General features: G+C 35.0%; 1 protein-coding gene across 4 annotated transcripts in view; it reads left to right on the top strand.

The window, feature by feature from the left end:
* Positions 1–23,056, top strand: part of Syx6 (Syntaxin 6) — a 200,465-nt gene that overhangs the window by 140,815 nt on the left and 36,594 nt on the right. For 3 of the 4 annotated variants that reach the window (XR_011039583.1, XM_068347086.1, XM_068347084.1), the window contains exons 3-5: positions 13,608–13,702; positions 14,805–14,879; positions 21,692–21,823. Coding sequence is in view for 3 of the 4 variants with exons in the window: in XM_068347086.1 (XP_068203187.1) it covers positions 13,608–13,702; positions 14,805–14,879; positions 21,692–21,823 (302 nt within the window). In the remaining variant the exon portion in view is untranslated. The remainder of the gene's footprint in view (positions 1–13,607; positions 13,703–14,804; positions 14,880–21,691; positions 21,824–23,056) is intronic. The other variant, XM_068347085.1, reaches the window with a different exon arrangement.

Below are 23,056 nucleotides of genomic sequence, written 5' to 3'. Positions count from 1 at the left end.
TCAGCAGATAGACGTATAGGCTCCCCCAAACCCCCCATCCTTGGTCCACAAGGATGGTGAGGTTGCAGTGACCTAAAGAACTAACGAGTTTGAGCGGGACTCGAACCCCAGTGTGGCGATCACCAGTCTGGGACGTTACCACATCGGCCACCACAACAGTAGTTTTTGCGTAATACTGTTCTCTAACAAAAAATAAACTAACTAATTATTTTCCATTTATTTGACATTGCTATTATTTTCAAAGTACTGCAGCGTACTTGTACTGTGATGTACTCTATCCAAAGTGTTACAGATTCATCCTTGGGTCGTCCCCAACATGACTACCAAATTTGGTCAAAATCGTTACAGTATTTTGTGTATGAAGTTCCTCATAAATAAACAAAAAAATAAATGAACTAACAAACAGACATGGATAAATACATAATTTTACAAAATCTTCCATTTTTATGATTGCAATCAATAGTAATACTTATATGAGTAATGACATTCTTATGAATGAACGGGAATGTGTACTTGTATCGTTACGCTATTTGTAGTATTTAAAGTTGTTATTTTCTTACCACCAGCAGAATCAAAAGTAAGTCTGGTTTTAAACGAGCAAATAGTAATTTTCTACCTCTATTACACACTGTAATCGCTTGGCCGAGGAGCGCCAATTTAACGCTGGAAGAGCAAGACGAAGAAGAAAGGGGTGTTAATAAAGGGGACGTTGGGAAGACGATAGGGGGTTAAGAGTCACCTTGAGAAGCCACTGGACTGGCTCGTTATAGTTCCTTAGTTTGTTAGTTTTATATTTTCAATTTGTATAGAAAAGGGCGCGAACTTAAGAGGCTCTTGGTCGATGTTGTTTAGATAATCTTTTCATTTTTTATTGTTCGTTCGTTTTCATGTTGGACTTCTAAACAATTTTCTTCTCAGTCTGTCTTTTTTTCAGATATTTTTTTAATGTTGATTTACTTCCAATTATTGTTTTTCATCAGTTTTTAATCATCATTAGTTTAATTAATTTCGCAGCTTTGTACCATATTAGGCACGTTTTCCTCCTCATTCATACTGATGCTACGCCATTTCTTCTTTTTTTTTTTTTTCCTTATCTCTCAAAACTTGTTTCGCAGTCCAGGATGTTCCTGTAGTAACAAAACTCTACTACCTCTTCTAAGGCGTGCCCTTCCATCATAATATGTTCCGATTGCCGCTTGTACATTTTGGACTTATTTTCCATGTGTAATTTTAAATTATGAAAATATTTTAGGGGTGTAACATTCTCTACATTGGATTTTATCATTTCGTGACAGTAATTGTTTATTTGCTTTTTTATCTTCATTAATTTCAGCCTTCCCTTCCTTTGATTCTGTTGTTAACGCTTGGCCATACGCATTTAACAGACCCCAAGTACCTCACGTTCTTCCAAACTTTGTAGGTTATTAAATTTTTTGCACTGATTTTTAAATAGAACCAATATTCATTTCGGATCCTTCTAATATTGTTTTTATAGACTTCCTTATTGACGTCGTCATAGTACCATGGCTATTGTATTGAGTCTTTTTGATTCTCCTCTATGTTGTAATGCCTCTGGAACTGTTTGCTTTGTGGTACTTTGAGTAATTGAAGAAAAGTGATTTACTTCCATTAACTTCTGTGCATTGATAGCAAGGCCAAGCATTCTTATTCATTTCTACTTTTCACACTGTACTACAACCCTCACTTTCTTTTTATGTTCACTAACCATTGTAAGAATAACCAGAATAAGGTTGAGAAAAATTGTCAACTTGACAAATTAAGAATGAATAATATTAACTGAAAGAATTCAATGGAAACTAGAGTAATATAGGAAAACCATTTCGATTCCTAAATAACAGTTCCTCTTCAATGTGATCACAGTTTCAAAACATTTCTACTGTAGAGTTTGAACCCTTGAAGTTCAGCTACTGTGCTGATGCTCAGAAGAGGAATATGCTGTAAGTGTAAGGGCTAAGTCCCTTCGTACCCTAGCTTTTTTTCCATCCCTTCGTTCCCTTTTCCATTCTTCCATGTTGCTGTGGAGACTTATGACTTTCGACTTCCTTGATTTTGAATGGCCTCCCAAGCACCAGTGCTAGGCTATATGACCCAAATTCCATAAATTCAATCCAAATTAAAATTTCAGAACGACAAAGGACGTACATAAAGCCATTAACTCAAGCGAACAGGGATTGTGTTTTGAATGGCGATTTACATTCTTCTAAAGATGACTTACTGTGCGCGTGAGAACTGGTGGAAAAATGTAGTAACTTCAGAGAGGAGAAATGGAATGGCTATAGCTAAAATAATATTGGAAGGATTGAAATAAGACCAGTAATTCAGAAAGAATAATCCTTTCAATGTTAATAGATGTTTACTTTAAATGAAAGAGGTGGAAGAGGAATTAATGGCGCTAAAATAACTCCCTAAGTGAATCGCTAATTATTGGCAAGGTCATTTCTTTTAATGATTAATCACAAAGTTGAAAAAATGACCTCAAACCCTTTAAATGATCATGATAAACTGATTGTGAAAGCTAATTGAAACAGATTATTTTGTTTTACCTTTCCTCAGTTTTTAATCAAAAGAAGACATATCTCCTTTTTATAATGAGACCGCCATCAGGTGCAACATTGATTTAATTTGATATAATAAAATAGAGCCTTATGCAAGAATGTAATAATTACTTCTAGGACTGACTTTAGTAGAGTGCGTATGCAAAGAAAAACTGTTGAATTTTAAAGGATAACGCAGCTGTTATGATGGGATTAAGAGACACATTAAGATCCTGGAAGTTTTCACTTATAAATAAAGTTTGTTCTCTCATTATTTCATTGATCAAGAAAATTGATTAAAGGCAGGTGATGTTATGAATTCCAAGGAAGTGAATTGTGATACATTCAAATATTTGATTTCAGTTCTATTTTTATAAGAAGTGCAAAGACTACCTGTGTAAGCTCGTCGATGTTTGTAATCCGGCGTAAGATCCGCCAACGTCCTGTCGTTAAAATAATGAATCCTCGGCCGTTTTGACCTCGAGTTTTTTCCTTCTTGGCAGTAATTCGAGCGTAATGCCTCAACCACCTCTACGTGATATATTTCTGTGCTTTAAAAATTCTTTCAGTTTGCAAACTTACGCGGGATATGTTAGGTACGTTTGATTACTATCATTATTAGTGATATCGCAAAATATAATTATTAGAATAACAGGAACCGTAGTCATGCCACACGCCCTTGCACTTTGGACTTCGTTTTTCCCAGTTTTGTATTCCTTAACATATGTCAAGTACCTCCATTATGATTGCCAGCACACGCAAGAGAGATTTCTGCATTTGGTTTTGTTAAGTTAATTATGATTTTGATATTTACCTTATCGTAGGATTTTAATTTCGCGTGCCTTACAATACTTGAGTTTTAATCGCAATGTCAGTCAGTATGTGGTCCATTCAAAAAAAAAAAAAAAAAAAAAAAAAGTTAGAATGAATTTCCAGTTTTTGGTTTTTCCAGAGAACTTTGTACCAGTCAGTCGATGACCCCCAACCCTCCTGATGTGCTATCTTGTTATGTGCATTATCCATCTCTTTATGTTTTTGAATTATCCTTATCCTCTCTGTTCCCCCATACTATTCCTCTTCCCCTCCCCAAGTGTTGATTAATGCTTCAAGCTAGAAAAATCAACCCCCCCCCCCTCCTTTAAGTCTCCCACATCATTTCCTGTTTCTGCCATTTTGTCCATGGAAAACTGACCATAATTTGTGATGCGGTACATTAGGAAGCTGGGGTGGGGGTGGGGGTGGGGTGGTTATATAAAGTGCTGGTGGGATTAAGGATTACGAGGTGTTACCATCATCAGCTTGACTTTCTCTGTTGAACATGCACGCTATCCTATTCACGCAGGCAAAAATCTTACAGGTTGGTACGAAATGCATTTTTTTCTTTGCTTTGTGAATGTTTGTCTGCCGGGAAATCTTGTTTATAAAGGGACTAACCATAAGTATTAGCTTTTATATATATTTAGTTTTATTGGTAATAGGTTGGTCAGGGCACCAGCCGGCCGTTGAGATACTACCGCTAGAGAGTTATAGGGTCCTTTGACTGGCCATACTGTACTACATTAGATCCTTCTCTATGGTTACGGTTCTTTCCCTTTACCTACACATACACCGAATAGTTTGGCCTATTCTTTACAGATTCTCCTCTGTCCTCATACACCTGACAACACTGAGATTACCAAACAATTCTTTTTTTACCCAAGGGGTTCACTACTGCAATGTAATTGTTCAGTGGCTACTTTCCTTTTCCTTTAGATTTGGTAAGCAGCTCTTCTAGGAGAAGGACACTCCAAAATCAAACCATTGTTTTCTAGTCTTGGGTAGTGCCATAGCCCCTCTACCATGGTCTTCCACTGTCTTGGGGTAGAGTTCTCTTGCTTGAGGGTACACTCGGGCACACACTGCTATCTAATTTCTATTCCTCTTATTTTGTTAAAGTTTTCATAGTTTATATAGGAAATATTTATTTTAATGTTACTGTTCTTAAATATTTTATTTTTCCTTGTTTCCTTTCCATCACTGGGCTATTTTCCCTGTTGGAGACCCTGGGCTTATAGCATCTTCCTTTTCCAACTAGGGTTGTAGCTTAACAAATAATAATAATAATAATAATAACAGTATAATGTGATATGATAATAATAAGGGCATTACTTAAAAAAACAATATAAGTATTAATAACACCGAACCGAAACAGGCTCTTTTCTGAAAAAAAGATGACTTAGATAAGATACTACTTTTCTGTATGAAGCCTAAATAAAAATCAAATGACTAAATTGGATTTTCTATTGATGTTTGTGGTTGCTATTGCTTATCCAAGCGTAAACTTTTATAGAGATCTCACACGCAGTCATATCGTAATGTGTAGGGATGAAAGTGCATAAAACCTTGTACAAATTAATTAAGAATTCTTGTAATTTTTAGTTATTCTTGTGCATATTGTGTTTATTGTAATATTTTCGATGTTTTGCTTGCATCATTTTGATGATATTTACTTTCTAATTCTATACACCTTAAGACTAAGACGTTCAAGTTTTCCAACGGTTCACGTGGCTAATATTTACTTATAGAATATTGAATTATTTCCTTGAAAGGCTGTCGATGTATTTTTAATGTTCTTTCCTACAAAAAGATAGTTTCCCATAAGTGGTGGTTTCGTCTTCTCCATTAAATAATGGGGTCAGTGTTGATATTTATATCTCATCCATCTCGAATACGGTATTCAGTGGCTCTCGATCTTGTTCAGTGGCTTAGCATCTGGCGAGAACATAGTAACCAACGATCGGAATCCTATAGTATTGTACCTAATACGTACAGCTGGATACAGGAATGCCTGGTACATCCCGCTCTGAGGAAGCGCACCCAGGCACACCTTTACTGCGCGGTGAGTTCCTGTGTTTGCCCCCGCGCACCACCTCTGCCATATCCTTCTTCGCTATCTGTTTTGTTACTCGTCACGAAAATAGTGGTCTGACAGGGTACACTTCTTATGAGCGAGATGTGTCAGGCACTTCTGTGTTCGACGGTACATTGGCCATCTATAGTTTAGGAACTCAAAGTTACTTTGCTTCAAAGGGGCACTCGTGATCACTCAACCTCAAATAGTATATTTAGATTTTCGTAATTTATTTTATTTAAAAAAAAAATAATTTTTGATCAATTCGCTTCTCTTTTAAATATATTCAACTTTGATAGCTTAAATAGCAAATATGTGACCTTTAGATTAATTGTATGAAGTACTTTTATTATAAATGACAACAATAGTTATAATCATTTGAAGAAAGAAAGCTACAGCTATGTATGAATAAGTTAGGAAATTTAGATAAGTTATCTTTGAAAAAGTAGATTTTGATTTAAATCTCAGTTTTATACCAATAAGCATTATAACTGGCATCGTCTAAGGACCAAGTATCGAATGCATACTTCATGGCATAGTGGTGACATAGCCGTTTTGATGTTTAAAATTTGCTAGAAAAAATTTCGTTAAATATTAAAAATTTCATGTTAATATTTTGTAGTTTTACTCGCTTGCCAATCCAGTGTATTTCGGGAAAGAGGAGACTAATACAGGACACATTTGTCTCGAAGTGTGCATTTATTCCTAAGATGAAATGTAGCACCAATTGCTGCTCAATGCTAATGAAATAAATTCGTATAGAATATGCCAATTTTCAAAATTTTTGAATAGAGTGGAGACTGTTTGTACGAACCATTGCCAATATGGCAGGCTGTAATTGTCAAAATTGAAAATTTTAGTTTGAAATTTGAAATTGTTTTGAGGGTAAATTGGGATGGAGTCAAAGTTTTGTTGTTTCCAAAGCTTTGTTACGTCTATTTGTTCGGAGTGATGAGAGAAGTCAGATCAAGAAAATCAAGAATACAAAGTTGTGTGATAAAAATTGAATCATAAATGTAGTTTGAAAACGGTTTATATCTATAAATAATATGGTACTGATTGATACATCATAAAGCAAAACTTCAGTTTTAAATTGACAGCCAAATAAGCCTACTATTATAGAAAATAACTTTACTTAGACCATTTATAGAAAAAAAATCTTATACGTTTTTTTTTTATTTTCATCGTATGTGAGAAAAAGTATCATGGTTCTCTTTGGCTGTGAGACTGAAATTTAAGCACAATTACTGAGGGAACACTTGGCCTGCAAGGCCAAGGCTAATGGTTTAATGGTTTTTTATATGATTGGATGATTAGGACACATTCGTGTAGCTTTACACGTTGAAGGACCACTTCTGTTTTTATATTGAAGAGTACTTGATATTTCTGCTAGATATTCCAAATATTTAAATTACGTTTTCATGGATACTTAGTCTTAGGGTCTTGGGTTTTTAACTTTATTCCTAACATTGATCCTACACATATTGTTTCATTAGATTTCCTTTGTGCAGGAAACGACTACACTGGGATGATATGCGTAGGCTACTTCTGTAAGAAGTTAAAATGTTCTTACCACTTAACTCCCCATTCTATAGAATACAGTGTACTAAATGGCAAATGGCAAGACAGGATTAGCAATGAAACTATAAGAGAAATTATTTGAGTGCCATATGTGGATGAGATTATGGTGAGGGTAAGAGGGAGATGATTTAGGCATACTTTTCGCAGTCACCAAGAGAGATTAGTTCACCAAACGTTCATCGAGGCTCCACAAGGCACTAGAAGGGCTGGTAGACCCAGGCCTACATGGGTGAGAACTCGCGTGAAGTCCGAGATGATGAATGGAGAAGTATTGATTTAAAAGCTCAAGATAAGAGACGACTGGCGAAATCTAACCGAGGCCATTTGTGTCAACTGGCGTAAGAGGATAGGATGATGATATGTATTTGTGTATTTATTTTTATATGGTTTAAGGGTGTGGCTTCCATCTTTTTTTTTCTTTGGAAGGTGTGGTTGTTTAGTACAGCACCATTTTGCGTTTGCTTGGTGTGTAACGGGTTACCAGCACCAGGTGGAGTGAAGTTCCCCTTGCTTGTCGGAGCATTCAAGCACGATATCTTATATTTATTTATTTATGAAGGTATTTGATTAGTTTGTTCAGCTGTTGTTCCTTCATCATCACCTTCCCAGTCATATAAGGCTTTGTATTTGCCATGCAACATTTTGGTAGTCGTCATCTAACCATGCATGACCTATCACTTTAAATAAGACTATTTTACAGATCTTTAATTCTGTATTTCTGTTTCACAACTTCGAGTATTTGGAAATGTACAGGTTTTTCTAGTTTCTGTTGATTGTATAAGGGCCGTATAAAGAAGTCTGGTTGAATGGTATTTGGTGGTTAGCAATTTTTAGGTTTTTTTACGAAGATATATAACGCACCATATATGCTGACAAAAATACGCATTGATTTATTACACTCGTTTGCCTACTTCGTCCTGCAGCGGACTAAATCTAAGACTAATGATGACTGATGATGACTTACTCTCAATCAATGAATTCAGTCTTTTTCTCTTTGCTTTTCATAGTCGGGTTTTCCTTTTCACGAGCCACCATTTGATACGGCGTATGACACATTTGATTTATTTGCGTAACCACTTCCTAGTACTGGCGATACGCGTAGACAGGTATAATACCTGAATGAAACCGAAACTCCCAGACCATCACTATTCATTTACTTCTTCAATGTATCTAATGTTTCTCCCCAATGAACTTTCCCTTTCCAAAATACTCGATAATCATCGTAGTTTCCTCCCGTCACTCATGCAAGTCCTTTTTTTTTTTTTTTTTTTTTTCTTTTTTCATCCTTTTTCCCTCGGTGCTTCTTCGATAGAGACTTCCTGTCCGAAAAGGGCTTCTTCTTCTTCCCTCCCCCACTTCCTGCCGATGTGTTGATGACACCTGCTGGCCCTGCGTTTCCCATTCTCACCCCTACGTCCCATTCTGGCATTAACCCCCCTCCCCAATCCTTCTCCCCCGACCTTAGCCCAATGGCGTTAAGGTCGGCTGACCAAGTCGAGAAGAACTGTTCACAGAACACCTGTTTGGGGAGGGGAGGGGGAACGGGGAAGGGGAGAAGATCAAACGAAAAGGAACGCAAAGGAATTGAAGTAAAGAAATAAGTTGTTTATACTGTTAATGAAGGAAATGTGAGATAGGATAAGAATTGAACGCTTGAAGAAGAAAGCAAAAAGCAGGAAATAGAAAAAATGGATAAAGTGGTGGAAAGAAAAAAAATGTAATAGGTGGAAAACCGGAAGAGTCAAGGGACTAAAGAAAAGTTGATGACTGAAAAAAGCAATTGCTCGGTGAGAATCAAAAAGTGATGGCATATTGATAAGATTAAATCTGGATTTTAGTGTGATAAAGGGCATGAGATTAAAACAATAAGTTATATCGTAAGAGTAACGTAGGAATGTCATACGAAGTTTCAATAGAATAGGATGATGTAGCAGGTAATATTATCTCTGGAAAGCCACTGAAGCATTATAATATATATATATATATATATATATATATATATATATATATATATATATATATATATATATATATATTGTATATATACATAAACAACAAATGCAGCAGTGTCTAATCCCCTGCTGGACAAAGGCCTCAGACATGTCCTTAATCATGTCTGGGGTTTGGCCAGTTTTCATCACCACGCTGGCCCACTGCAGATCGGTTATTAGTGAGAGATATTTGTGTGATCGCTCACAGCGAACCAACCTAGTACGCATGGCTCTGACTAGTACAGTTTTGCTGATCATGGCTATACGCAAACCCTTTCACCACGTGTATATATATATATATATATATATATATATATATATATATATATATATATATATATATATATATATATATATATATATATATATACATATATATATATATATATATATATATATATATATATATATATATATATATATATATATATATATATATATATATATATATATATATCAGGGGACTGGGGATGGGGTAGGGGGTTTGGGGGGAAACAGATGCCGAGTTGACGTACGCCGCCACTCGAAATGACGCCAAAGAAGCAATTGTTTTTACGCTGCCGGCCGGTCGGCTTTTCCCTCATGAGGAACTCAGTTAGTTAGCTTCCAGTGTTAGCGACACGGAGGACGCCTTGTAAGTTACCTAATAGAGGCTCACCTTCCCTTTGGCTCTTTCTCCTTCGGGGCGTAAAAGTCACTTTCTTTGATTACATACTTTTTCGTGTTTTCTTACGAGCTCGACTTTATACTGAAGTTTGGAGTTTATGTTTTCCCGCGCGAAATCTGTTCAATTTTGTGCGTTTTTCATAATTGTTTTTCATATTGAAAAATACATTTTCTAGTATTTGATACTGACTGTAGTTTTTTTTTAACTCTCTCTCTCTCTCTCTCTCTCTCTCTCTCTCTCTCTCTGGTTATGTGGCCTGGAGCTAATTTGGAGACAATATTCAGTTTGAAGAAAAAATAACATTTGATTTTATAAATGTTCTACTTATTGGTACCTCTATAATCTTTAAATAAACGTAATATTAAAAACTTCCAATTAAAATGGAATTTAACAAAAATAATCTGACTTTTGATATAGAACAAATTCATGCTGTCAGAAATACGCAGATAACTCAATTAATGGTGTTCTTATGTGTTGCATTTGGTGTCAGTGAATTCAAAGGTTCTTTAAGCCCCACATCATTATTCCGTCATTGTTGTATGATTTGTTACGTTCTCGGGATAAGATGAAGGAAAGATAATATTATCCTCATTGAAAAAGGCTACGCTGGAGTCGCTAATATGTGTATGTTGATAGACACCGTCTTGAAATGAGGGAGAAATATTGGTTTGAGAAACGTAAAGGTCATGTGCGTGTGATCTTGATATGTATTAAATTCGAGATTATTAAGAATAATCGTTTACATGAAAGTTTTGTTTGTGGAAGCATTGACGATTTGCAGTGTGTGTATGTGTGTGCTTTGTTCTAGCCCCCCTCACGACTTTATAAATTCCATGGATGAATGCTATCTCACCACGTATGTTAGCTAGGAAGGGCATTTGTGGGATGACATCTGTATAGGTGTACGCGATGATCATTACTAGTCTTACCTTGGGTTTAGATGTGTCTTGGACGCTGACCTCGTATGTTTAATGCAGACAGTCACTGGGAAATTGTGTGATGCATTGGATTGCTTCTCTTGCTTTTGCTGCACAGGAATGACATGGATCTAGTAAGACACTTTTTATAAAAGTTTCATAAACTCATTTAAGGTAAAAGATATTAGAGTGAAACCAGCAAAATCTGCCCAGTATGTTAGCTAGACGCAATGTGCACTCTGTGTGTAGCCTACCTGTATGATTCTTACGCAGTGTACGTGCATGCATATTTTCATTGCTTCGACTTGAAGCGAAATGATTAAAAGAAAAACTAAAGAAGAAGAATGAATGCACAAAGTTCTAAGATTTTATCGGTTTTCCTGAGCAGGAAAATATTTCAATTGTGTCTTTTCTATTTGATGAATTTGTGGAAGATGGTAGAAGGCAAGAAGAAATGACCATCCTAATTGAAATGATTGTTGATAACTTGAACTATTTTAAAAGTATAAGCAGTTTAAACGTGAACGTGGAAAAATCTAGTTATGCGTTTCTTTAGAGCCACCTCCCGGTAAAAGAAATGGCATTAATATGTGTAAGTAAATGGATAAACAAAGTATAGTTTGCATAGGCTATATAGTTTTCTCAACGTTGCCATGTTTCTCTCACGTGGGTTGGCACAAGATAACAAACAAGATCAATCTCTGTTAACTCTTCCTCGTCGGATTTTTAGCGGTTAAAATCCTGCTATACGCCCTTCTTTGTGTGTATATATATATATATATATATATATATATATATATATATATATATATATATATATATATATATATATATGTGTGTGTGTGTGTGTATATGTATATCTATCTATCTATCTATCTATATATATATATATATATATATATATATATATATATATATATATATATATATATATATGTGTGTGTGTGTGTGTGTGTATATGTATATCTATCTATCTATCTATATATATATATATATATATATATATATATATTTATACATATATATAGATATATATATACAGTATATATATATATATATATATATATATATATATATATATATATATATATATATATATATATATATGTGTGTGTGTGTGTGATTTATGCATGCGTATTTCCATTGCAAATAATAGACTTGTCCTTTATTGTGGTTGTTTATTCATACACTTACATATTTGTTTACTGGATTATCTCTTAGTTTAGAATACATATTTAGTTTGGAAAGCTACTTTATTCATTTCTTCTGATAGTTTATTATTCTTCTTGATGTCAGTAGTAAGCTGTAAATCCCTTTGTTTTTAAATTCATAATCAAATCCATTATTTTTCAGGTTGTACATTAAACTTCCCTTTCACAAGGGTGGGTTTATATATATGTGTATAAACATCTCTTGAATCAAAAGTCCTCAGGATTGTTTGTTTACAGAAGACCAGAGTGAGTGATCTAAAGACTTAGCATGTGAATATTTGAAGGAAAAAGTGATTCATGTCCTTATAAGTGTCAAGTTTTTATTTTGGATGAAGGATCTTCGAGAAAGTGTTAACAAGTTGGCAGAGAAATACTGAAGGTTGCTGTAACAACTTCTGTCCTATTTCTGTTCCTTTTGTCTGGAATGAATACTTTGACATTGCTTTAAGCACTAGGCTTATCCTTAGTTCTTTTAATCTAGGTTTTAGAGATATTTCTTGTTGCAAATCTCATTATTATTGCTTGCTTTTTTATTGCCTCTTCAATATTTTTATTGTATGTTCTTAATTACTGTGTTCGTTTCCTTTTCCGTCTTCAGTCATTTTAGTGTCATAATCTCATGTTAGAATGCCATTACATAGTCAGTCACAAATATTGATATCTGTTCTCATTGCATGACACTTCATCTTTGTTATACGTTGATGTTTGTTAGCAATTTGTTTGTTATGTAATATTATTTGTCAATCTCTTTGTTTAATTTATTTTGATTATTATTATTTTCTTAGTCATAAAGTCCTTCCATGACATGTTAAACAATTAAAGTAAAAGTTAATTTCCAAACCTTGCTAAAAATTAATAAGTAATTTAGGCTGCCTAAAAGGGTGTTATGTCCGCTACACTTGGCCTTTGCCATTCTGATAAAGTTAACTTAATAAGCCTTTTGTTTATACATTACATCAGACCTATTTTTTCAGTCTGTTGTGATAAGTTGAAACCTTGGTTAAATTTTTGGGTGTAATTTAGTATTTGTATTATGTAAAATGTTTATGTGGGTTTGTGTCGAAGAAAATCGGATTCGCTCAATTTGTTGGTTATCTAGAATAGATATAATCAATGTTTAATCATTTCTGGAGAAAAGAAGATAGTTCATGGTGGTTTCCTCATATAAAACGACGAATTTTTGTTGCTGTATCAAAGTTATTTTATTTCAATGTAAATCGACTGTTTCCCGTTTTGTCACTATGAACTGTATACGCATTCCTTTGCTCACCCACGTAGGCCAGCCATTGTTTTAAAGGCACCTTGCGCCGTGTCATGGCGCGCTCTTTTTATCTTTATTTTAAATTTAATTCGTTACCGGAAATTCTTCATCCCCTATTTTACAATGAGACACCCTCTGGTGCCTCTCCACCTTCCTCTCTAGGTGGAGGACTTTTAGCTTCCCTCGAAGGAGGCCTCCTTAATGGAGGATTTGGCTCCTCATCCTCACTTCTTAGCGAGGATGGCAACGACCTCTTTTGGGACGAGTATGAGGCATGGAGTAGCCATCCCTTTTCCTCGCCCGTCTCCTCTCCTTCCTCTGTGATAGAAACACTCTCTTCCTCACTCTCCTCTTCTATCTCTTCTCTCGAAACGGACACGGTTGAGTATTCCTCCTATTCGTCCCCTGCAATCCCCGCCTCTGGTCTCGTCGGAGACTTCCTACTCCAGTTAGAATTAGAGTTTTCATTGTATGTGGCAGCGGCCGCCTTTCTTTACGCCCTTATGATGGTTTTCCTTAACGCTGAGCCTTCACGCATTGTCGAGAAAAATCCAAGGAAGTTCAAGATTGATGGGAATGAACTCGCAGCCAGGAGGACCTTCATTGAACAAACCAAAGAGGAGGTCAAGGTAAGTGTCTAACAACGCCATAAATAACACACAAACATAATCATTGCACAAACATATAAATATGCCATAAATACCTTTTTTTATATATATATATTGAATGCCCTCTTCTCTGGATCGAGGACCCAAGGCGAAATATTTCCTGGGATAAGAAGCCTACTTTCAAACTCTAAGTAGGAGTACTTCTGCCTAGCTAGGATTCGAACCTAAGAACTGGATCAGAATAAAGTTAAATAGTTGACTTGACCATTCGGCTATATCTTTGCCTGGGCAAAAGTAATTATCATGAAAAAGAATTTCCCTTAGGGTTTTTGATCCCAAGGCAGAATGAATTTGATATAAAAAGGTTTTAGAGGTTTATTACAATACAGGAAAATTACGAATGTTAGTAATATGTGTATGTATGTGTATGTATACTGTGTATGAGTGTATATATATCTATGTATATATATATATATATATATATATATATATATATATATATATATATATATATATGTGTGTGTGTGTGTGTGTGTTTGTTTGTTTGTTTGATTGCTTGCTTTCAAGCGTCTGCATGTATGCCTAAATAAACACAACTACAACATTTTGTATGTCTTCCATAATTTCTATTTTCTAACTTCCAAATTGAAAATATAACAAGAAGTCGATGACTAACAAAATAATTGTCATATATAAGGACAATATATGTCTTAATCTCTGATTATTTGGCCATTCCAGTAACTTACTGTAATGCCTACTATTGTTGGTTATATATCTGTACTTTTCAGTGCCTTAAGAAGTTACGTGTCTAATCGTATCTATCAATCAAGTAAAACCTTATTTGTATATTTTAAAAATAAAATGACAATTGTTATGGTTTAGTGTCAGATTTGTTAGTCATATTTATTAGTAGTACCAATAATATCTGCATTTTCATTATATCCTCATATTTTAGGTTATATTTTAAAGATAGAATGACAATTGTTATGGTTCAGTGTCAGTTTTGTTAGTCATTTTTATCATTATTAGGGCCAATAACATCGGCATTTTCATTATATCCTGATAATTTAGGTTATGTATATTTTATCAAACTGATTTTGTTTCCTGTTTGTTCTGTTTACAGTCTATGAAAGAGCGCCTCAACCTCACGAAGAAGGACCGAGACGTCACGGCTAGACAGGTACCAGATAACGCCGCGGTAAATATCGATGCTTTATTTTTGTTTGGTTTGCCGGTGCTTTCCGATGTCCTCACTGCCGGGGATCCATGGAAGCACTTTCCAGTCTCTTCACTTGTGGTGTCTTCTTCATTGTTTTCCATATGAACTAGCGCTATTATTTTCTTTTATAATGCTTGGATTTTATTTCATGTAGGGTTGCATGTTTGTAGTGTAATAATAATGCAATTGTTAGCTTGGAATTTAACATTTGTTATGTATTTATGAAGATTGTAAACATAGTTTTAGAAAGCTTTTCCCATCGCCAGGGTGGAAATTTAAGATAAGAACACAAAATGAAACTAAAACATTCAATTACAATACACGCTATAAAAGAAAATCTGAAGAAGGAAAATATGCAAAGACAAATAAAGGAAAACGGAGATGCAAAGATATAGATAAAATTAAGATAATATAAAAAATACACAATTACCTAGGAAAGATACCCGAATATAGATATGATTGTTCAAATAGGTTAAATATACTAAGAACAATATCTCGTTCTATAATAATTTATATCTGGGATGGCTGATTTTGCATTGGGTATATTGAAGCTACTCTCACTTTCTACTCTACTTTAGATTCTGAAGCTTACTCATATATTGTATTTCTTACCCGCTTCATTTGTTTTAAAATGAAACTATTCTGAAATCAGGGACGAACTGAATCATAGTAATGCTCTCTTATGTATTTTCCCAAAAATTTAATTCATGAATCTTTGTCGGCTGTTCTGACCAAAAGAATCTTCATCGAGTTCCACCGAGGAAATTGGTTGTAAATATTGAATGCAAATAGAAGAAATGAGAAAAGTGGGTTGTGGGACTGTGAAAAGGCATTAAGAAAATAAATCTGGATAAAACTAAATTGAAAGGGAAAATTCATTCTGTAGAATATATGATGTTAGTGACCTGTGCAAAAAGAGGATAACACAGAACAATAATTTGCATGCTCAAAATCAGGAAAATTAAGAGATTCTTTTATAGATTACCAAACCTGAAAAGGTATTACCCCAGCTTATTTTTAAAGGAGAGAGAGAGAGAGAGAGAGAGAGAGAGAGAGAGAGAGAGATTTTGTTTTGTTACAGTACTTGTATAAGCTAAGAATTTTTTTTGTTATCTTTTAGTTGATAGAGCTGGAGCAAACGTGTTTTGCGGAGGGGTGCGACCAAAAATAACATGTCCCAAATGAGCTAGTGCGACAAAATGGCTAGTTTCATAGTACTGCAGCTTGTACCGAAATAGCTCGTTACAATATAGCTAGTAATACTGTACATTGTAGCTGGTCCAAAAAAAGAGCTTTTAGCCAATATAGCTAAATTCAAGAGACGTGTTTTGTGGTTGAGTACTTAGTCGAATGAAATTACTTTGTTCTTAGCCACTGTATAATGTTTTTTTTTTTTCCTTCAGAAGAATAGTCTTTTTAACGATAGGTATATAAAAGGTTTTAACATATCAATGATAATTTTCATTTGAAATACTTTATTAAGTAGAAAACACCGATTAATGATAAAAAATTAAGTATAAAACTTGATAATGAGAACAAACCTTCAAATATGTTATATGTAATTCCACACATAAAATCTTTAGATATTTCAATGTGCGAGTGTTTGTTAATCAAGTTTTTTTTTTTTAGTCTTTTGTGAATTTTCTTAATGTTTATATAGACAGGTGTTTTCTGTTCACGGATATGTGCATTTAGATGACATCTTTAAATAACCTCCGGTTTTTGAAGTTCTTGAAGGGAGCGCCATTCCTCTCTAGCTTGTTATGTGTCCTTAAGTCATTTTTTGCTTAACGTTCCCAAATTCCAGGAAAAATATGCGTGTTCTTCCTCTTCTCTGCCGTATACTGATATACGTTTCATATAAATAGCCATATAATATTTGTATTTCTGTATCCATCTGTAAACGTTTGCGGTGTTCATTTAGCTCCCCATATGCATCTGTCACTTGGCCAGGATTTAAAAAATTGCCAAGGCTGTAAGCATCTTGAAATAAAACTGCAGTTAGCATTAGATGCATAGCTTTTTATCAATCCGGTGTGTTGGATCTTTCTCCATATTGACTGTGACAGATGAATGAATCACCCATTCATGTTTGCATCAGGAAACACTTTTTTGAAAGCATTAAGGACAGACATCAAAATCTAATGTTACGTTTTCAGTCACAATATGGACGTTTTCTTTCAGAATATTAATTGGTATTCCATATGTAAACCGAGTTTTATATGGTATCACAAAGAAACACGGGCAAATTTTATTTTCAAAAGAACATGGATTGCATATAATAAATAAATTAAATTTAATTACAACTTTGATTGTTCCATCACACATACAGAGTTTCGAATTGACAAGTTGATCGAGCATCAGTTGACTGGCAAATATTATTCGCTTTGAATCGCCCATTGAATCTCCCAAGAAAAGTTCTGTATTTCCGGTCATGGCAACGATTTGCAAATCTTCTGGAAGCCATTTGTATATACGTCTTCGTTGAATACGTTTTTGGAGCAACCCTTTTATCGGGACAAGCCATTGCTTCGTCATCCAACTCCTGTATTGCAATGGCAATAATTCTTCGTGGGAGTACATTATCATTTGTTACTTGTTCGTTATTTTTCCCTAAGGCAATTCTTACATCTTGCAGGATCTGGAGCATGATTATGTTCTTGTCCAATTGGAATTTTCAATGTTTCCCTACAGTCTTCCATTACTCATATCTAGTTCTGGGTGGTTTTGTTTGTTGTTTTTGCGATACAAAAATCCTTCGTAGCTAACAATATCACTTCCTTTTTGGAACTTGTTGACGGTCATCGTGAAGTGTGAAACATTTCTAATGCAATTCTGTTAAATTAAGACTACTGTAAACTAAACCATACTACATGTTTCATGAAATGATTATAGATGCTAACAGCTCTTTTAGGACCAGCTACAGTGTACTACTAGCGATTTTGTCACGTGATTTCGGCTCTAGGTATTATTCAACTAGCCATTTTGTCGCAGTACCTTAACTGTGCTAGCTTTTTTTGGGACGTGGCAACTCATTGCAGAGTGAGCAGTTAGGAAGCAGGAACCGTGTTGCATTGACTTGGGATAGAAAAAAAAGGATTCTCTTCTGCTGTAATCTTACTAGTCATTGCAGCCGTTGTGTTAATAGTAATGCCTCTTAAATTCTGAATAAGTCATCAAATATCAAATCCTTCCTAATTCTCGAGTTAGCTAACGATCTTTTTGTTTGTCCCATCTTTATATAAAAGTTATTGCTTGTCTTTAAATGACATCATCTGAACTTATTTTTTAGTCTTAGTGTCAATATTGCTTAGTAAGTTTTGTGTCTGTAGTGTAGCATTTTTGTTTTTTTTTTGTTCTTGTGATTTATTACTTATCGCCAAGGGCTAGTTGATGGTGTTCCGGTTTATAATCCCCACACGACACTGAACAAAAGGTACAAATAGCTGCTGTTGTGCGCTGTTTTCCGTGAGTTTGTGTCATTTTTCTTATATGGTGTCTATCGAGTTTTGGGGAATATTCCCTTTAGCTATGTATTTTGTATCATTATCGTTCATTAACCCCTTATTTTTTTGGATTGTCATTTTTTTTTGTAATCATTTTTGCATGCGTTTTTAATTTTTAAGTGTTAATACTTAAGATTGTTTCCTAAACAGTATAGGTACTTTCATGGTAAATATGCGAACATATAGTGTGTGTGTGTGTGTGTGTGTGTGTGTGTGTGTGTGTGTGCGCGCGCGCAAGAAAGAATTTGTATTCGAGTTAGGAAAAAAACTTTTGAATATATTATTGAATAGATTATGTTTTTGATGCACTAATGATTGGACTAGAGAAGAGAATTTGCATAAACTATTGTACGTGTTTGTGTTAAGAAATAGTTGACATGAAAATTTAGTTCATGGGTGTAAATAAAATTTTGGAAGTTGGAGTAAAAAATTCCAATATTGGTGATGGTAAAATGGATACACTTAATTTGTAGAAGTATTTGGGGGTAAATGTTGCAGTTGGTGGGAGGGTGAGAGAAGAGGTCACACACAAACTAGAAGTGAAAAGAAGCAGTGTGTGAAAGGTGGTAACGAGACCTGAGGTCCACAGAAGCCAATTCTGAAGGGATTTTTTTTTATTCCACACTCATTTATAAGATTAATGTATGATTGTGGAAAATAAATGAAAGAAAAAAATATAAGCCCTGTAGATGAACTGTTTGCATAGTATATATTCCATGGAATAATTGAAATGTTTATAAACTTTGAGTTTTAAAGAATTAATAGAGATCAGTGTGGGTGAAAGAATGATCAATGTGTTTAAGATGATTCATCAATGTGGGAGGAATTGATGATCATAGGCTTTAGATGAGTTTTTATTTTAAAGCTAGAAAGTATTAGGAGAAAGGAGAAGGCATAAGAGTGTGCCAGATCGATTGAATGGAGGAGCCTAAATAAGAAGTAATCGCAAATGTGTTCTAAATGGATGTGAATGGTTCAATATATGCAGGAGAACTTTCATGATTACAATGAACTTTTCTATCGGTATATAAAGCTAATATCATTGAAATTATTTGTGGATATATGCAGGCTTACCTACATATACCAGGGAAATTGTATGATAGGAATTTGATTGAGAAAGTAAGACAGATGGCAGGTAATCTGATAATGTAAGTATATTGTGGATTTAAGCTATGAAGATGATGTATGGAATAGATATAGGATTCATGAGCCAAATGTTATTTGGGAAGTTTTAATGTAATGGGAAAAATATTTGTGTAGCATTCATGGACCTATAAATAGCCCATTTTAAAATTGATAGTGTCACTGTGTAGGGTGAGGGTGTTGAGAAAGTAATATTTATAGATGATAATTGTTGAATGATTAAAAGCATTCAGGATGGAAGAAAAGTTTAAGTCTGTAGGCAGGAGAGTGACTGGTTTGATGTGAAACTAGGTCTGGGACAGTAGTTTGTCATGTCTCCATGGCTGTTTGACAGCTTTATGAATGGAGTGATGCATGATGTCAGAGAATGACAGTTGATGTATGTGAAAAGTTGTATAATTTATTTTGTTTTCATGAATTGCGTCAGAAATAGTTATAGATTGCTGATGATAGTGTTATTGGACAGTGAAGATACAATGTAGAAACTGGTAAAAGAGTTTGATATTGTTTGCAAAAGGAGGAAGCTGGTTGTTAATGTGAGAAAGAGTAAGATTGAGGATGGAATAGTGAAAATCAGTATGAAGGAGCAGTGAATATTAATATGAATGGTGGAACAATTAAAATTGGTTGGTTCATTCAAATATTACTTTTGTTAAATTTATATTACCTGTTGTTTTCTCCCTCTACCAAATTAAATATGTGATTTAATTGCATTTAACCAGGCCGAATTGTGTATGCATGTACTGTACGTGCCTGTATTGGAGGAGATGTAAGGGATGATAGTAAGATGGAAAATGAGGTTTGTTATAGAAAAGGTGAACCAAGAAAGGTGGCAGGATGTGTGCAAAAAGTTGTGAAGATACTTTAATCTGGGAAAGATAAGGAGTCAAGAAACATGAGAGTGCCCTAGAGACTTGACCTATGTACTTTCAATCTAGCCTCCCCATAAATCCCCATCCCTAGCTCTCAAAGATGGTGAGGTTGTGGACACCCCTTGAAAGTATAGGATATGGGTGTTGCTTGAACTCCAGCCCCCATGGATTGCGAGATGGACATTGCCATTAGGTCATCTCAAACCTGTCGGAATCTAAGAAGAGATTGTTGAGCTAGCTCTCCTTTATGGAAGTGATATATTATGTTCAATGTGAGTGAAAGAAAAGGTTTAGGCTGTTGAAATCAACTGCTTACTTAGAAAAGTATATGTGGAGATACATAGGTGAAGTAAAAAGTTTTAGGTAGGTGGTGAAAGAATAGATCGGATCTGTAGCTTCAGGTGGTTTGGTCTAGTATACAGAACAGATAATAGTTGTTGTAAGTAGGAGGAGAAAGGCACAAAAAAACGATCAGATAGGTGGTATAAAAGATATATTGCAGGAAAAGTGATATTACTGTTTACAGAATACATGCAGTATTTGGTTGAATGATGGAGTCTCTGTAAGGGATTCATGTATTGCAGATGAGTCTTCTAGTTAGGTGTATGAAATGACTAATGTTGTGGAACTTTTGCTGTACAGGGGGTTGGTTCTTGATTCATCAAATAAAAGATATGTGGCAATGATTGCAGTTGTAGGAAATGGTTTGATGGAGAATAAATATTTGTGTGGATGTTTGTTTTTTGTATCTGTAGTTACAATATTATTTTGCAATTGCTGTTTTTTTTTGCACATTGCACAATTAATTATTCTAGTATTTAGATTTTATTTTTTTTACAAGCAAAGGTTTTAAGCTTTATTTGAGGCTTGGCACAGTTATATGTACACTAATTTGTTTTCAGTATTTACGAGACTTGCTTTAATTAATTTTAACTTTTGAAGGCCATTCCTAGGGTGTAAAACTGCTAGTTTATATATCAGTATAGGACTTAGCAAGTCATTTTTCCTTAGAATGATAATTGTAAATTTTATATTTCGTGGATATAGCATTTATATAGTGTTTCGTAGCATTCATTGTTGGTAAATAATTTGTCGAGAAAATTATGTAGACGCTCTTTTAGCCTCTTTGATGTATCTTCTAGCAGAAATAATGCTTATACTGATATGTAACTTGATTCTCCCTACCTGGAATTCCTGAGACCGTAGTTGTACATTATGTTGAATGTTTTCCACTACATATGTATATGTATTAATTTTTTCTCTTTTGCAGCCCATAGAAGACAGTAGTCCCTTAAAGATGCCTCAAGTAGTTACTCATGGCCCTACTCGGTACAGCCGTTTGGTCAACGAGGCTGATAGCCCCAATAGCGAGTTCATTGAAAGAACGCTTGCTCAACAACAGGTGAGGATACTGCATATTCTATTGGGACAAAAAAAAATATTTGTACCTGTGGTAAATAATGATTTTTATTGAATGCTGTTCTTGATTCTGCTGGTTTTCATGCATTTATATACTGTACTGTAATGATTTTAGTTAAGCCAAAAATTAATACATTTCAGATAATGATAAAAGAAAACAAAATTTGTTTCTATACAAATACAGCCATCATCCTTTTATAGGAGTATGACTTTAGTGAAGCTGGAATGGCTGTTTAGATGAGGTGGTTATAATAACATCTGGTGGTAGGGAAGCCTCGCCCACTTGTCAGTCGGCAAGACTAGCACTTTTAACTTCAGCCACAATCAGTACCATCATGCTCTTGCTCTCTCTCAAATTTTGGTTGTTTTGTAATTTTTGCTTTTCTTTGCAATTTAATGGATAATTTTGCAGACATTGGGTTGTCTGGGTAAACATGGATAATTAAATGAAAAGTACAAGGATATGCAATTGTTTCCAGGAAGTGTGGAAAGTTTGTGCAAATGTGTCATTAATCTTAATCATTCTTGTGTCTTTTGCTGGGACATGACTTAGTAGTCATCATTTTGTTACTTACGGCTGTATGAGAGTGACGGCAACCTGATCCTAAGGAAGTTGGCCTTCTTTGGACATTGCTACACCTGTGGAGGCACTAAGGTCATGGCACCTGCTTGTGTAGTCTCTGCTGCCTTTGAAGAGGCCCTTGTGATCTGATCTTCCATTGGAGCCCTGTATTCGGTTTCCAAGAGTTCAACCCAGAATAAGCTTGGCCAAGAAGCATGTGCACTTATCCTTTTTAGTTCATCTTCCTCCTCCTCGGCCTTGTCTATGTCAGACTCCTCAGATACTCCTACTTCTAGGAGGAAGAATAAATCATTGAAGAAGTTCAGGAAGACCCATCAACAGGAGCGGTGGGACACTGATCTCTATCTCTCTCTCCACTTACGCTTGTGAGAGAAGGTGTGGTACTGAGAACCTACCCAGATGGGAAAGGTGTCTCGGTACGTTACGTAGACCAGGAGTTTACTCTCTTGCCTTACCAATATTCGGTCTCCTAAGCACCCACACTCTTGTTCGTGATGGAGAGTTTAACAGTTTCCCCTGTTTTCGTGGATGCTTGACCCATCTCTCTTCTCTTATGTGAGAAAGAGAGACTGTGGGGGTATCAAGAACCAACCAAGACAGGGAAGGTATCTTGGTAAAAGGTACAGGAACTTA

Source organism: Palaemon carinicauda, chromosome 23 (genome assembly GCF_036898095.1).
Source record: "Palaemon carinicauda isolate YSFRI2023 chromosome 23, ASM3689809v2, whole genome shotgun sequence".
NCBI classification, from domain to species: domain Eukaryota; kingdom Metazoa; phylum Arthropoda; class Malacostraca; order Decapoda; family Palaemonidae; genus Palaemon; species Palaemon carinicauda.
Note: the sequence above shows the minus strand (reverse complement) of the source record. Positions and strands in the feature narration are given on the sequence as shown.